Source organism: Adiantum capillus-veneris, chromosome 17 (genome assembly GCF_014529385.1).
Source record: "Adiantum capillus-veneris isolate H3 chromosome 17, ASM1452938v2, whole genome shotgun sequence".
NCBI classification, from domain to species: Eukaryota; Viridiplantae; Streptophyta; class Polypodiopsida; order Polypodiales; family Pteridaceae; genus Adiantum; species Adiantum capillus-veneris.
The window spans coordinates 94,562,171-94,580,017 of record NC_140947.1 but is presented as its reverse complement, the minus strand read 5'-3'; the positions used below and the strand labels follow the sequence as shown (position 1 = coordinate 94,580,017).

Genomic DNA, 17,847 nt, shown 5'->3' with positions numbered 1-17,847 from the left:
AGGTCTATTCTGGTGTGCACACAACTAATTAGATCTCGTAAATAAATTAATTATTTACAAAGTCTGACTTAGTTACAGGCATAGACTGGAGCCACTTAAGGGCTTGGTGATCTGTGCGAACTGTGAACTCTCTACCATACAGAAAATGCTTCCAATGCTTAAGAGAGTGAATGACAGACAAAATTTCTTTATTATAAATTGAATAGTTCTTTTCTGCACTATTGAGCTTTCGACTAAGGAAAGCAACTGGACATTGCTCGCATCCATCCATACCTCAAAGGGATCATCCCAAGAGGCAAGGATGAGACACAACGCTTCTGTCACCGCAACCTTGAGAGCTGCGAAAGCCTCAATGGCTGCCTCTAGCAAATCCACGCGCTGTTGGCGAGTCTTTACTCCTTTTAAAACATCAGTTGTGGGTGCGGCAATGCGTGCAAAATTCTCTATGTGCGAACTATATGCTTGACATAAACCAAGAAAAGAATGCATATCATATGCAGTTTTGGGCAAATTCCAATTACGTACCTATTCCACTTTCGCGGGGTCTAGCTTAACGCCTTTCTGCAGAAATGATATAACCCAGATAAGTAACTTAAGTGAGAAAAAACTCAGATTTCTTAGCTGCAATGTACAACTGATACTCATCCAAATGGGTTAATACCCTTTCTACATCCTTTTCATGTTGTTTCCACGATGCAAAAAAAATGAGAATATCATCAAGAAAGATGAACATGCATACACCAACCATATCACCAAAACGGCCTACCATGAGACGGTTAAATGTACCCACGGCACCTATCAATCCAAAAGGCATGACTACATACTCCCATTGCCCTCGCTCTGTGCGAAAGCGGTCTTGAAGATGTCGCCTTTGAATACCCTTACCTGATGGTACCTACTTTTGAGATCGACCTTGCTAAAGACCTTTGCCCCATTGAGCCTATCCAGTATATACTCAATGCGAGGAATCGAAAACTTGTTCTTGACGGTCATCTTGTTCAATGCCCTGTAATCAACACACAAATGAGACGAACCATTCTTCTTGCGGACAAACAAATAGGAGCAGCAAAAGGACTTACACTAGGACTTATGAATCCTCTAGCCACCCACTCCGTGAGTTGCCGCTCCAACTCTTCTTCCTGTGTCTTGTTAAAACGGTAGGGAGCCTTACTGACAGGCTGTGCCCCCTCCGTAAGCTCGATGCAATGGTCCTCCGGCCGCTCGAGTGGGAGACGGGGTGGTAGATCATCTTGCAAAAAAAGATGCTTAAACTTGGTAAACAAAGCTGAATACCTGTCTGGAGCCTGAATGCTCTTGGTAGCTGGAGCGACATAGATGAATGCCACTTGTGCTCCTCATGTAATTCACGCTTTGTTTGCACATGAGAAATGAGAGGCAAAGAATGCACACTCCTCAGCACGAATGATCATGGGAGAGTCACTTTTGGCATTTAATATGAGAGTATTGTCCTCCCAATCAATGAGAGGGTTAAGCTCACGAAACCATCGAATGCCCAAAAGCATATCACATCCAGAAAGAGGAGACATGACAAATTTCCTACGGAAGGTAGCTTGTTGAACTGAAAACAACACATCATGGCACTCTTGCGTGATGAGAGAGTCTATACTGGGAGCGAAGCCAGACACCTCGAGAGGAGATGTCAGACTAACCTCTAGGCGGGCTCTCTCTACAAGAGAGGCACTAATCATATCATCCATACTACCTGGGTCCTGGATCAAACAATATGACAAAACGCTGACCCTTCACATGACCATAACACTTCATGAGAGACTCATCAATGTGTGTCAGAAACATGTGATGACGCAGATTGATTCATTGAAGTGCTTGTGGTAGCTGTGGGTTCCTTGGGTTCTTTAGGTGGGGCTGTTTTAGGACAAGCTTTCTTAATGTGACCCTTGACGTGACATTGATAACATCTACCTTCCTTAGCATAAATCACTTGTTCTTCAACAGTTATGTATCCTCCTATAATTCCTTGTGTGTCTTTTTCATTCGGGGTTAGCTTAGGTTTTGCAGGTGCTTTAGCTTTACCCTTAAAGTCATTTTGAGAGTTCTTTTCCAAAGGATTAGAGGAAGATTGGCTAGAAGAGTTACCATTTTTACCATTCTTACGGTTCAGAGGGTTCTGAGAAGTCTGAGAGGTACTTTGAGACGACTTGTTCTCCTTAGGTTCTCTTGTGCGAGAGCAATCGCTACCGCCTTGTTGACATCCACGGGATCGAAGACTTCCACATCAAGCCTGATATAGTCGTCCAATCCGAAAATGAAAGCCTCTTTGCACTTTGCATCCGATTTGCGTAATTGGGTGCCGAGCTGCAAAACACGGTTAGAAAAAGACATGACTAGAGTTTTCTTGAGATCGCGCCAATCTTCCTTTAACCATGCTAGGTATTGAGGGGGCAAGAACCGCGCCTTGAGCTTGTCTTGGGAGTCAACCCAACTGAAAGAAAGGGGCACGCCAACCTCGGCTTCCTCTAGGTGCGCAACCAATTGCTCCTCTTGCCACGCTTGATACCAATTAGTGGCATCACCGGCAAGATACATGTTTGCCGTCAAAACTTTGCTATTCCTTGTCTTCTTAGTTGTCGCAAAATAAGCATTAAATTGATGCAACCAAGAATGGATAACATTAGAATCCATCTTACCGTCATACTTACTAAATGTCAGCTTCTCCCTGACGGGGCTGTTTGAATCCGCTTCTCGACTTGTGCTACCAGATGATTCGTCCACGTCCTTGGGTGGCTCGGACTTCGAGGTGAGAACCTACGCCTCACGTCTTTCTTCGGCCACCATGCGGTCTTGCTCACGCTCACGCTCCATGGCTACCCTTCTTTCGTCGGCCGCCAAGCACGCTTGCTGTTGTAACATCATATCCATCATTGACTTGACCAGAGCCTCCATCGGATTTGGTGCAAACTGTGGCGTAGATGGGGAAGGAGGAGGGTCGGAAAAACCTCTTGGTGGGGAAAATTCTTCTTCACCTCCTTCATGCTCATCACCTTCATGCAAAGTATCCATTCCGCTACGGGTGATGACCATACACTGAGATCTTGGGTTCTTAACTTCACGAGGAACTTGGGTTCTTGTGGTTCTTGGGGGTCTTGAGGTTCTTGAGGTTCTTTCATTAGCTTGCAATCTGTGTTAGAGAAGGATCTTCTCTTACCCGAGCTCTTCTCTTGCCCGTGGGCGCACCCCTTGGCGGCCTTGCGCTCACACCAAGGTTGTTTTTTCCCACCTCACGTCGATTGGCCGGCCGCTAAGTGCATGGTTGTCTAGAGTAGCGAGTCTATACACAACACGTCCGCATGAGCCTCGACAGCCCCCGTGAGTTCTGGGCTGGAGCTGAGTGTGCTGCCACGCCAGAGTCTGTATCGGTTCTTTGAGATAGTCGAGTCCATATGTTCCGGTCTGCTGTTGTGTCTTTGTGTTGATCAACTGCTATCTATTGTTTCCTTTGTTTTCATTCTGCTCGAGTGAGATGTCACGCACATTGCACTGAGGAGCACCCATTGTAGAGAGTACGATACACTATCAATGCTACAGAAATGGCTCGCTGGATTCCTTAACCTAAAACTACATGCACGTCATGCCAGATGCCCACTGTAGTGTAATAACATCTGTCAAAACACTTGTACTGTCAAAAACTTAGCCAAAGTCAAGTCTATCAATAAATCGTTTTAATGATTTAGTTTTATAACTTTGTCTTCCAAACTTGCCCTACCTAAGTCCTAAAAAGTTTATAACCACTATACAGGGAATAGGGGAGCGAGCGTTTGGGACGGATGACCAAGCGCCAGATCTAGCCCAGCGTGCATGCTCCCAGCGTTTTTGCTCACAGATTGCAGATCAGTTGAGTGTTTTCAGTTTTCAGCCTATTTCCTCATCAGAGATGTCGTGGATCTGCTAGCACTAACCTCTTTGCTGCAACTCGATACTTTGGCAGTCCATTGAGGCTCTTCTCGGCCATTCCCTCGCCGCATGGAGTGCTCCCATTGCTGTCCATCATCCGCATCATTATCATTTGTGTTTTCAGCCCTGCTTTGCGCGATAGAGCTGCGTTTCTACAGCCAGCTTTTAGCCCTTGTTTCCTCTCACATCGGGAGCGCAAATCAGCCCTAGATCTACCCCTTGGTGGCCATCAACAACCCCTTATCGAGAAGGATCCAATCAAATCAGCCCGGAGTGCATCATCTTGAAGAGTTACTGCGGCAACATTCCCCATTTGAGTCAATAGAGTCTGCATTGAGGTATTGCATGTGTGTACATTCCATTTACTCGATCAAAAGAAAATACCACATCGGCAACGGTGTGGGGGGCCCTTGAGAGGGTTGGTTGGGACCCCATCGGGTGTCATTCCTCTCTCTCTCTCTCTCTCACTCAACAGTCCTTGATTAGATGAGATGACTAGATTTATTGTTTGCATATGAGTGTTCGGTGTAAACTATGTGAATGCAAACTAATACTTTGAGATCCAATGTGGATTAGGATATATGTGGATGCACGCTTTGTGAGTCCACCGTGTTGCAAGGGATGGTCATTGGCATGTCCGCATAGAATTGGTGTCTACTGAAGATTTGGTTATGTCTGTTGCGCAATTGTTACGCTTCCAGGTATCAAGATGGGTGCCTAAGCCGCCATGACACTTGTCGGGGCATAGCTGAGGTGCCCATCTTGATGTTTGGGGACATAATAGTGATCGAGGGTGATTACTCTTCCCTAAAGGGGGCATATGTGACGAATTGATGATGTGGTAGTATTGCACCGGACGTCGACACAGGAGAGCAGAAGCCAGTCATACATAATAAAAAATTGTGCCGCAATTTATGGCGGGATTTGGAGTGAGAAAAGTGGGCAGCCATACAGTTGACGTTGGGCTTGCTTTTGGGCGCCAGTTCTGTAAGCATTGACTTTATGTGCTTTTGTGCATCAATTTTTTAGACAATTGACTTTTGGTGCTTGTGCACTTGTAAAAACATTGACTTTATGTGCTTTTGTGCATCAATTTTTTATGTCAATTGACTTTTGGTGCTTGTGCACTTGTAAAAACAACTATAATTTTTAAAGTTGCTTTTGGGTATCACTTTTGGACCCGTGCCTATAAAAGAAAGGGCAGGTTGTTGTTAAGAGCAGATCGGCCAGTGGAATGCAACTCTTTGATGACTCAGTGGGAGAGCGTGACTCTTCGAGTTTATTCCAGTAACTTCAGTCTAATGGATAGACAAATACCGTATGGGGCCTAGTTGAGGGGCCAATACTTCTGGTATTTGACATCTATTGTGTGATGTTCTTTCTCTTTCAAGTTCAAGTGTTTGCAGCTTCGGTTCAGTTTGGCATTGTTCTAATGATCCATTGCCTCGCTAGTGGCTAGCCATTTACAAGAAGCATGTAGTAGATTAATGAAATAGGGCAAGAGGTAGTGATGAATCAATAGCGTCAGTTGATAGTGTAATATGTCACTGTAAACGTGGTCACAATCATGGGTGAATGGATGGTAGTCATGGGTGTGAATTCTAGGAAGAACAGTCATCTATGTCATACCTATCGAGTAAGCCTTTGTGCTCCTCCTAGCATGTGATGCCTATATAACTTCTGGACTGGGCTCATATGGGCATCCTGTTATCTCGTTGGAATAAACAATAATGAAAGTCTCTGTCTTTGTTTAGGATTTGAAACAACTCAGATGTGTGATGGCATATTGAGTGACCATTTTCTCTCTTCTCTTGGGCCTTGGTTATGGTTGTTTTAGTGAGAGATATCTGTATTGTGAAATCTTTATGCATCTACATATCCTGTTGTGTTGAAATTTGGAATGATGCCAGGTGCTCAGATATGAGGATATTGAGGTTGGTGAACCTGGAGACGGTGAAGTTAGGGTGAAGAACCTTGCTATAGGCATAAATTTCATTGATGTGTACTTCCGCAAAGGGGTTTATAAAACTCAACTTCCTTTCATTCCTGGTATGTAGCAAGCTTGTAACGTGGATAGTGTGCCTTTATAAGCATTTGGCCTCGAATTCTTCCTGCTGTAAAAGAGTGTTAACTGTCTATCTGTAACCAGGAGTGGAGGCAGCTGGTGTGGTTACTGCAGTTGGACCTGGACTCACAGGTAGAAAGGTCGGGGATAGAGTGGCATATGCTGGTAAGGCGATAGGATCTTACACAGAGGAACAGATTCTCTTGGCTGAAAATGTTGTGCCGATTCCCCCATCTATTGATTTTATTACTGCTGCTTCCATCATGTTGAAAGGCATGACTGCTCAATTCCTACTTCGTCGCTGCTTCCAGGTTAGGCCTGTAAAGTCTAGTTGTTCATCTTTTGGCACTTGTATTCTTTTTGTCAGCTTGGTCTTTAAGTGTATGATTCATGTTTCTGCTTTAGTGCTATCTAGTTTGTATCATATAACGGGACAAGAACAATGGCACATTCTGTGAGAGGAACTAGCATTGGTAAGGACATTAGCACTGCTTGCACTGAGGTCTCGAAATTGTCCTCGCCTCTCCCCCTGAAGGCGTCTCTCGACTTGCTCCAAAGGGTTTGGTTTCCTGACATTGCTTGTCGGGGCTTTTTCAGAGGGTCATCTCCTTTCCCTTCTCGTTCCTGCAAAGCAGCAAACACAGATGGAGGCTCATGCTCCACCCTAGAGGGACTCTCAAGAAGTCCCCCTTGCCCGACCCTGCAAAGCCCACCATCATACTTGCTCTTTCACCGATAGAGCAAGTGAGCCCCGCAGCAGAGGTGGAGCACCTCCAGCACCTGACCTAGCAGAGGAGAGGTGCATGATCTCCTACAGGCCCGCCTTTTAGCAGAGGTGGGCAAGAGCCTCGACGTTCAGCTTCTTGGACGTGGCTACTACCAGATAAAGTTCAAGACCCCCGAGATGGCGTCCAAGGTCATTGCGATGAGCCCCCTGGCCATCCGAGCAGTTCGAGCTCATTTTCGATAGTGACACCATGGTTTTGACCCAAGTACCGATGTTCTTGTCGAGGAGTCAGACCTTCCCATCTCAATGTGCTTCCCCGGCCTAAGGAGGGAGTACCTTCGGCACTTGTCCAGGATTGGCTCAGAGATTGGGACCGTCCTGGAGACACCTTGCACGGCAGCCTCTGTAGCTGCCAAGGCAGCTGGCATAGTCACAGTACGTGTTTTGGTTCGGGAAACCCACACCCTCGCGAAGGTCATTCTACTACCTCGGGTGATTGGTGGTTGGCTCCGCCAGACTGTGGAGTATTCAGGCCTCCTGAATCAATGCTTCATTTGTCGACAGATGGGCCATCTTGCAAAGGCCTGTCCACGGAGGAGGCCCCAACCTTCGCCTCAGACTGAGCCCCTAAGGTTGACAAGCATCAACAGACAGAGTCACAAGGTACTTAGGAAGACTCACCCTCCGAGTTTGGGGCCCAAGTGTTAATTTTACACCACTCTGGTGCTTCACATGTCTAGAGCATACTTGTACGGCTAGTATGTCTTCGGGCTGGGCGATTGGGACACCCCAGGCTGCTGCTACACTCATGAGTATTGTCCTTCAGTGGACATTGTAGCAGATATCTTCATCATTTGCTTCACATCTTCGGCTTCATGCGGTTTGTTCAGCATCCGATGCTGAGAAGGGGTGTTAGATTTATACCACACTGCTGCTCCACAAGTCTAGGGCATACTTGTACGGCTAGTATGTCTCCGGACTGGCCACCCATAGTCTAGGTTGTACCTGGTCCGGCCATCCGAGTTTGGGGCCGGCCGCCCACTTTTGTCTGGGCGCCCGCATATATTTCCATATATCATTTTTTTGTTGGGTTGTAGGGATTTTTTATCAGGCCTTGCCCTACCTCCCCTTGGGCACCTATTTATGGAGCCAGGGGGGTATCCACTTCCAGATCTCACAGAGATCACACATCTGATTGTATTGGGTCTTTTGCTCATGGTAGTCATGGGGGTGATCGCCCCTCTTCACCATACCTTGCATTTGTGTCTCTTGTCTCTCTCTCTCTCTCTCTCTCCTCTCTCACGCTTCCGCACACGCGCACTCTCACACCAGGCAGAGAAGGGCTGGCACTAGGTCCATGGTCGGTGTCGACAAGGGCCACCACGTCAACCTTGCCTTCCGGGTGGTGGCCAGCAGGCTTCAAGCCAGCAGAGCAGTGGGTTCCCACAGGGAACTGTTTCAGCCCCTTCAGCAGGACAAGACCTCAGCTTCACCCTCCACCGCAGCCTCACCTTCCACAATCCCGCCTCCCCCCAAGTCCTCCCCCTACCGCCCCCCTTCCTCTCCGCCCCCCCCCCCCCCTTGCTTCCACATCTCCTCCCGCTCCCACCCCACAGCCGGCCCATAGGGCCTGACCTTCCTCGGCTGCTAGGAGATCTCTTGGCAACACTTTTGCCACGAGGCGCTTGGGAGAGAGGGAGAGCCTTTCTTGCAAACCCCCCTTTTGGGGCAAACGTCTCCCTTTGCAGCAGTTCCTCGTGGATTGATGAGCTTCGACGTCTGTCGTAGGTGGGACTTCTTTGCCTACGACTTCACATGGTTCCTCGGTGACTCTTCATTAGACAGCTTGTTTCAGAGTTCATGTATTGTTTCTTGCAACTAGAGGGATAGAGGCCCTTGGCTTCTCTTTTCCCTTATGTGGCAGGGACCAGTCTAAGTGGACTCTAGACTCAGTGATGGATTGGCTGCAGGCACAGGCCCTCAAGTTCTCTCACCACACGGGAGACTTGGGGGTTACAAATCTGGTACAGACTTTGTGGCCGTTGGCCAAGCTCTCAGTGACACCTCTATACACGGCAGGATGTAGACACATTGTGGTACACTTTGGTGCTAACACGCTAAGCCCACCATGCTATGTATACATACATGAGGACTCCTGGACAGAGGAGGTTGCCTTGCGTATGGCACGCTCTTCTTGGGCCTGGGCTAGATGGTCTTTGCAGTCAGGCCTATCTCGGCGACGCTTGGATGCGGATTATGCCCCATCCAAGCCAGCCTCGAGGATAGCGCGGTTAGCTGCTATTGTAGCATTGGTTTTTTCTCGTTCTCCATGAGGATTGTCTCATGGAACATGCAGGGATTAAGTGTGTTTCAGCGCGAGCGCTGGGGTCGATTGCATCAGGAGCTTCAACGATGCCTTGTGGGCGGAGGGATTGATCTTCTTATGCTGCAGGAGCATCATCTTTGTGAGAGACGTATTAGACGATGTGATCAACTTTTGCGTGGTCGATATGAGACATTTTGGTGAGATGCATTTGGACCTGGTGGTATCCAGGGAGGGGTGTATATGACTATTGCGGACTCTTGGCAGCAGGCCATCGTGGGCAGAGGTATTATTGTGCCTGGCAGGGCTCATTGGATTACTATGTAGGTTCAGGGTTGCCTCTTGGGGCTTCCTGAATATCTATGCGTTCAATGTGGCAAGTGCACGTGCAGAGTTTTGGTCTCACATTGTAGAGTCTCTGCCACATGCAGAGCAATGGTGCATTGGGGGTCTTCAACATGCTGGAGGTATCCATGCTACTGTACACGGGACTGAGTTGGCAGCTTGGGAGAGGCTATGTATGACCTTGAGGATTTCAGATGTTTGGCAGCACTCTGGCTTTGTGAGGCCCCAGACAGCTTTGCCTTCTCTCGCTTAGACCGCAGAGTGGGAGGAGTGAATCTATCTCGGATGGATCGCTTCTATGCCAGTGACCACATCTGTGACTTGGTTGGGTCAGTTTGCATTTCGGCCGGGACATCTTTTTTGCACCAGTGATCCTCACTGTGACAGATAGACAGAGGAGGGGGAGCACGATGCTATGCATCTCTGAGAGGATCTTGTTGGGCTTAGAGCTCAAAGAGCGATTGGTGGCTGTTTGGACAGAGGGCTTGGATACGTAGGACTCCCCGGTTGACAGAGTGGCCTTTGGACTTGCTCAGCTTAGTCGTTTCTTTCTCCAGGAGTCTATGGCTCGCCTGGCTGTAGCAAGGGTGGAGGAGAAGCATCTCCAACGGGGCGTTTCTTCCTTGCAGAGGATGCAGGAGCAACACCCAGATAGTCCTTGGTAGGAGGAGTAGTTGCAACAAGCTCGCCAAAAGCTAGCCAACATAGATAAGAGGCGCCATGAGTTTTCTTTCCATCGACATGCGTCTCAGTGGACCCAGGTGGGTGACAGAGTGACTAGGGCGTTTTTAGAGACAGTGGGACCCTGTCATGTATATACTAGTGTCAGTCAATTGAGGAGACCCGACGAGTCAGTTGCTTCAGAGCCAGAGGATATGCGTGCAGTTGCTACTGACTTTTACCGTGACCTGTTGTTAGCAGAGCCTCAGTCAGAGCGTCAGGATGCATGCAGAGAGCAGGTTTGGACACAGATGCCTTGTCTTGTGACTGAGGAGATGTGCCAGAGGCTTGAGCTGCCTCTCATCTAGAGGAGCTCCATGAGGCCCTCAGAGCACTTCCCCGAGGTAGTTGTCGTGGTGAGGATGGTTTGACTCCCAGTTTTTTCTTGGAGTACTAAAAGTTGCTTGGCTCAGACCTTTGCAGTGCTTTTCAGTACATCTTGCACACAGGAGAGATGCCTGACAACATGAGTGAGGGCTTGATCTACCTCATTCCCAAGGAGGGTGGCTCCTTGGATGAGATTCGGCAGTGGCGGCCCATCACCATCCTCAACTCAGCCTACAAAATTTTAGCCAAGGCTCTAAGTTTGAGGATTCAGCCACTTCTAGAGAGCATTAGAAATGGGACCCAGACAGGCTTTGTCAAGAAGTGTAGTATCCTTGACAACATCTTCACGTTTTGAGAGGCGTCTGCCCTCGCGCGCCTCCGAGGTGAGGATCTGGTGGTTTTGAGAAGCTTTACGACAGAGTTGATTGGGACTTCTTGGAGGGCACTTTACGCAGGATGGGTTTCTCAGATGCTTGGATCAAAGGTGTGTGTCAACTCTCTACAGATGTGCACACAGTCAGGTGCTTTTGATAGGAGGTAGAGGGGACCGGTTCATGCTCACATGCTCGGTCAAATAGTGTAACTATGCCAGACTTTATAAATAATTAATGTATTTACGAGAAAAAGAATTATCTAATTAGTTATGTGCACATCAGAATAGATCTAGCAATTCTGGGGCCTCAGGTGCGCCCAAGTTTGGGCAAGAGCACCTCAGGGAGAGAATCTAGCAGAAAATACTCTGAAGACCTAGTGATTGGGAAATTGGGTCTTCAGTGAAGGGGTAGATAGTAGCTTTAGATTTCAGGCTCAGACAATTACGCACGTCAGTGCAAGCACAGGAATGAGATGGGGTCCTTAGAACAACAGTAACCCTAAGGCCTGAATTATTTCACGGTCTTAGGATAAGTCAATTAAATTATTTTAAATTGTCTATGCTGGACCAAATGGCCGGACAAGTGCGAACAGGTAATGCCAGAGCAGTGTTGGTACGACATTGTGTTGGGGAACAGTTAACATTTTTATTGGTTGCATCTATGTGTGTAGTTGTGCACTTAATTGCACATTTCATTAATTAGCATAGGACTTTTAAAGTCCAAAGTTGAATGGTTTTTAAATTATTAAGTAAGTGTGCCACTTGGCTCACTTATCCATGCTCTCTCTCTCTCTCTCTCTCTCTCTCTCTCTCTCTCTCTCTCTCTCTCCATGCTAGTGCCCCCTCTTCTGGCTGGCTATATGAGAGCAACCCCTCCCCCTCTTGCCAGGTTGGCAGTGCACTACCTCCCTTAAGTTGAACGTCCTCTACACAGTGAAGCTCTCCATTGAAGCTTGAGAGAAGTACCTTGTGGTATATGTGGAGCCTCTGGGCACCCATCACCTAGAACAAGGCCTCTCATGGTTGTAGGCAGCTGTGGGAGAAGTTTCATTGCGTAAAGTAGTAGAAAACTCTCTTTCTCCCTCGTCTAGCTGCTGCAAATTCTATGTTTTCAGCCCCTAATCACCTGTATTAAGGTGAATTTCAGCAAAGTCTTAATGAAATCTTATTCCTCACTACCTACTCTACACATACACAAAGTGTGGAGCGTTTCCATCGCGAAAGGACCTTCATTTTCACATTGGAACGCTCTCAGGTAACAATTTCTGGTTATGTGCAAAAAATTACAGCAAGCGTGTGTGCGTGCATTTTGCATGTTTCTTTCATGGGTTGACTGCACGAATGAGTATGTCTGAAGAGACACAGCTAGCGGAAGATAGACTCTCATTTATGAGAGCTACCGATGAGTTTTGTGGAAGGTAGACTCTCGCCCATGAGAGCTTCCCAAAATCTCACAGAAGAGGAAAGATCCTCTCAGTAGTCAGAGAGCAGTTCTTCTACTCTCTCGGTCAGAAGTAGAAAAAGGACAAGAAAGAATGGAGGATGGGCTTTTGCCCCGTTCCTGTGCTTGTAAAGATTCTCCCTTAGTAATATAGATATTCTCTTTATGGGGGGGACCAACCCATCTTCTGGTCCCCAATGATGTGTCAAGCTTTCTCTCTTTCTCTCCAAAGTCTCTTGAGTATATAAATTGCATTTAACAGTCAGTTTTTTTCGCTTCCATATTTTTGTGTCAGTGGTATCAGAGCAAGGTCATCTCTCTTCCTTAAGGGATTGACGACTCTTGGCAGACTGTAGAAATGGGAGGACCTGAGATAGAGTTCTCTCTCCTTCAACAACAGGTGGTAGAGTTGCAAAAAGCTCTCTCCCATCCAGAAGTCCAAAAGATTCTCCATATTCTTGAGAAAGGGAAGGAGAAAGTGCCGATGGGGTCAAGAGAAATCCCGCAGAACCAAAGGCGCCAGAACCAAGGAACTGTTGGGTCTAAAGGCCCTCTTATAGCCTCTCTTACACATTTATTCAATCTTATATACTTGGGTGTGTTCACACCCAAAGGCCATTTAAATGGTCACAAGTTTGTACCCTTAATAAAAAAAGATAGGGCTTTTAGTTGTGTGCCCAAGAAACACAATTGAAATCGTACGCTCTCTCTCCCTCTCTCTGCAACAGCGCTCGCACTCTCTCTCTCTCTCTCTCTCTCTCTCTCTCTCTCTCTCTCTCTCTCTCTCTCTCTGCTCGTGTGGTCTGCTACATCCATCGCTAGCCCCTCTAGCACTTCAAACTGGTATCAGAGCAAAGTTCCCTACTTACGCGCGCATTCCCTCGCGAGAAATCTTCATTTTCTCTCTCCTGCGCAGTTTTCTCTCTTTAAAAACAGCAAGCATAGGTGTCTTCTCTCTCCTCCCCGGACTCAAGGAAGACAATACCTCAGCCCACAAGTGCTTATATGCTGAAAACGGGTTGAAAACAGGTCATTTCGGGTTGTTTCGCTTCAAAAACAGGTTTTTTTCTGTTAATTACAGCAAGCACAAGTGTTACAGGTACATTTGGAACACTTTGGGCAACACCAATCCACCCGGAGAATTGGGGGTTTTGCCCTATTTGCTGAAATTTCAGTAAATTTCAGCAATTTGTCACTTTAAACTTGGGGGTTTTGCACATTAGTGCAAGATTATTCAAGTCTACGCCTACAGGTGTAATTACAGGAGAAATTCTCGGGGATTCGAGTTGAGAAATTGAGGGCTTTTGCTGATTTTTCAGAAATTTCAGCAAATTGTGCAGTAACTTTTGGGGCTTTTGCAAATGTGATGCAATTCTGGACATTTTATGTAATGTATTGCAATTTGTGGTACAATTGAGCAGAGTTTGAGACCTCTCTCATATATACATGAGGTTTATGTGACAATAAACACATGTAAATACATGTGGATGCTTCCCATTGAGTCTATGTATTGCTGAAAATACATTTTGCAGCAGCTTTTACCTCAGTTGCAGGTTTGAGGTTGTTGCAAATGCACTTTGGTTTTACTGCTGAAGTGGGAGCATTCATGCACAGGATGTATGCTTCATGTGTGTGCTGAAATTTCAGTATTTACTACTGAAATTTATCTCTTTTACTGCTGTACACTTTGGATAAAGTGTTTGTAACCCAGTGTTACGTTTCCTTGCACTTCTATAGTGTTCTCTGAGCCTGTAAGAGGCTAAAATTGCAACTTGCAGCTTGCTGTTATAAAATTACAGCAGTGAATTTTTGGTCTATTTTGCATCGAAATGGATTCCAATGCATCTGCAAGTAGCAGTGAGTCAAAGTCTTTGATGGAAATCAAAAGATTTGATGGCACTGGCTTTGATTTGTGGAAGGAAAGAATGCAAGGCATTCTATTCCTTAAAGATTGCGAAGATGCATTGCTCGCAGCAAAACCTGAAAACTTGTCAGATGCAGACTGGGCAAAGTTGAACAAAAAGGCTATTTCTTATATCAAAATGGCTGTGTCAGATGATGTGCTTACTGATATTAAGCGTCTTGACACTGCACATGCTATTTGGCAGAAGTTGACTAGTTCGTATGAGAATAAAACTCCTGTGAATCAAGTTCATCTCATGGAGAAACTTGTAAACATGGAATTGGATGAGGCAAAGCCTGCATCTGAGTATTTGAATGCGTTTACAGGTGTTTTGAGTCAACTTCAGGATTCAGGGCTGCAACCATTTGATGACAAGTTGAAAGCTATCTTTCTTTTAATGACTTTGCCTGACAGTTGGGAAGCGCTTGTTGTGTCATTGTCAAACAATGCTGCTTTAACCTATGATGGTGTAAGAGGCTCCATTCTCAATGAGGAGATTAGGAGGAAAGCCAGTGGTGAAGGCAGTGGCACAGCTTATCATGTAAGGGGCAGGTCAGAGAAAAGGAACAATGTAGCTAACAGGGGCAAGAATAGAAGTAAGAGCAAGGAAAATCCTCAAGATATAACTTGCTATCAATGTGGACGCAAAGGGCATAAAAAGCCTGATTGCAGATTTTACAAGCAAGAGCTTGAGAGGAAGAAGCAGCAGCAAGGTAAGAAGAAGAAGGATGTAAAAGATGCTAAAGGTGATGATGACACCTCCTCTTCTTCCAAGGATGTTGGCAAGGCAAATGTGGCCTCTAGTGTGGTCATAGAGAAAATTGTTGATGTGGACGAAGCACTTGTCGTAGCTTCGAGTGTCTTTGATGATGTTGTGGCTATGGCAAGTGATATGTATATCACGAAGTCAGATCTTATTGACGCTTTGCTTTCAACTCATGATGGGCTATCCCAGTCTTGGATAGTAGACAGTGGTGACTCATTTCATGTAACTCCTTCTTTGGAGTCTTTTGCTACATACACTGCAGGTAACCTGGGTAAAGTTTACTTGGGTAATAACTATGCATGTGACATTGAGGGTTGTTTTGCATGATGTTAGGTATGTGCCTGGCATTAAGAAGAGTCTGCTATCAGTTGGGCAGCTGGATGTAAAGGGCTACTTCACTACTTTTGGTGGTGGCTCTTGGAAAATACAAAAGGGTTCTATGTTGATTGTGAAGGGCAGCAAAAGGGGAACTTTATACTATTTGCATTGCAAGGCCTTACCTGGCAAGTTTGTTGCTATGGCTGAAGTTCATTGTCCAAAGGAACTTTGGCATAAGAGACTTGGCCATATGAGTGAGAAAGGACTACAGTTTCTCTCCTCTCTTGGGAGATTTGATGTAAAAGGTCCTTGCCTTGAGTTTTGTAAAGATTGTCTCTATGATAAACAAGTGAAGTTCTCTTATTCGTCTGGTATCTCTAAAAAGTTGCATGCTCTTGATTTAATATATTCAGATGTTTGCACTATGCCTGTGAGCTCACATGGTGGTGCACGCCATTTTGTATCTTTCATTGATGATTTTAGTAGGAAGACTTGGGTGTATGTACTTAAAAACAAGAGTGATTTTTTTGACGCTTTTAAAAGATTTCATGCTTTTGTGACCACACAAAAGGGTCTCAAGTTAAAGGCCATAAGAACAGATAATGGGGGAGAGTATGTATCACGTGAATTTAATGTTTTTTGTGAGATGCATGGTATTAAAAGGGAGTTAACAGCCCTTTATAATCCATCATCTAATGGCGTGGCTGAGAGATATAACCGCACAATTTGTGAGAGGATACGTTGCATGTTGTCCACAGCTAATCTTCCGCAAGAATTTTGGGGAGAGGCTTTGAAAACTGCAGTTCATGTATGCAACCGATCTCCAAATCGTGCTTTGGATAATGGTATCCTTGAAGAGGTTTGGTCTCGCAAACCTGCTTCATATGACCATTTGCGTGTTTTTGGCTGCGAGGCATTTGTACATGTACCTGTAGATCAGAGGACTAAGCTAGACATGAAATCCATCAGAGGCATCTTCATGGGTTGTAGAGATGAGGGTGAGATGGGTTACAGAGTATGGCTACCTGATTACAGGAAGGTTGTACGCAGCCAAGATGTAGTATTTAATGAGGCTAAATTGCTCCAAAATGCTACACATGTAGACCATGATAAAAAGAGGGTCAAATTTCATAATGACCAGCCAGCCATAAAGCCTTCCTTGGCTGAAAATATGGTGCCTATTGATGTTGAAAATGAGCAGCAACCATTTGTGCAACAGCCAGAAGAGAATGGACAACAAATAGATGCACAAAATGAGGTAGAACACAATAACCAGCAGGCTGAAAATGATTTACAGCAGGGTATAAATGCTGAAAATTAGCTGCTAAATGATAACAGAATCATTCCTGAGGATTTAGACCCTTTACCGGCAAATGTAGATCATTGGGTGAGGAGATCTACACGTCAGAGACGTCAACCAGAGAGGTTTCAACCATCTTTGGATTGTGTTTTGTTGACTGATGAGGGAGAGCCTCTTACATACAAAGAGGCCCAATCTTGTGACGACAAAAGTAAGTGGGAGCTTGCTATGAAATCTGAGATGCAATCACTGTATGCAAATAATACATGGGAGCTTGTGCACTTGCCCAAAGGTAGGAAAGCTATTCCTAACAAGTGGGTTAATAAGATCAATGTGTTGATGACAAACCCAAATACAAAGCGTGTTTAGTTGCCAAGGGTTATGCACAGAAGGCAGGCATTGACTTTCAGGAAATCTTCTCACCTGTAGTGAAGATGTCTACTCTCCGTGTGTTGTTTGCTCTATGTGCTATCTTGGATTTGGAGCTTGATCATATGGATGTGATCACTGCTTTCTTACATGGTGACTTGGATGAGGAGCTGTATATGCTGCAGCCTGAGGGCTTTGTCATCCCAGGGAAAGAGCATTTGGTATGCAAACTAAAACGCAGCTTGTATGGGCTGAAACAAGCTCCTAGATAGTGGTACAAAAAGTTTGATACTTTTATGCTCAATCATGGTTTCAAACGCAGTCAAGGAGATCACTGTCTTTACACTAAAAAGGCTCCTGATGGTAGTCTTATTGTGGTAGTCCTATATGTGGATGACATGTTGATTGCTCGCAAGCATAAGGAGACTTTGAATGCTTTGAAAAAGGAGCTGAATTCAGCTTTCTCGATGGAAGATTTGGGTGCAGCTGAACATATTTTGGGTATGCGTATTAGGAGGGATAGAAAGAAGCGTCTTTTATTCCTTTCTCAAGACAAGTACATCAAGAAAGTACTTGAGAGATTTAATATGGCTGATGCTAAGCCTCTTGGTGTGCCCTTACCTACGCACACAAAGCTTAGCAAGCTTGATTGCCCAAAAGATGATATAGCTGCTCATGCTATGAAAGGCATTCCTTATGCTTCAGCTTGTGGTTCATTGATGTATGCCATGGTTGCTACATGACCATACATTGCTTATGCAGTGGGAGTTGTTAGCAGGTTCATGTCTAATCCTGGCAAACCACATTGGGAGGCAGTGAAGAGCATATTCAGGTACTTAAAAGGTACACTGGACACATGTATATGTTATGGCAAGGGTACACTATCATTGCGGGGATTCTGTGATTCGGACATGGCAGGTGATCTTGACACTAGAAAGTC

The 17,847-nt window shown here is 45.7% G+C and overlaps 1 protein-coding gene across 1 annotated transcript in view; it reads left to right on the top strand.

Moving 5' to 3' along the window:
* Positions 1-17,847, top strand: part of LOC147437729 (uncharacterized) — an 81,853-nt gene that overhangs the window by 13,781 nt on the left and 50,225 nt on the right. The window contains exons 2-3 of the mRNA XM_086487222.1: positions 5,841-5,979; positions 6,080-6,306. Coding sequence (XP_086343348.1) covers positions 5,841-5,979; positions 6,080-6,306 — 366 coding nt within the window. The remainder of the gene's footprint in view (positions 1-5,840; positions 5,980-6,079; positions 6,307-17,847) is intronic.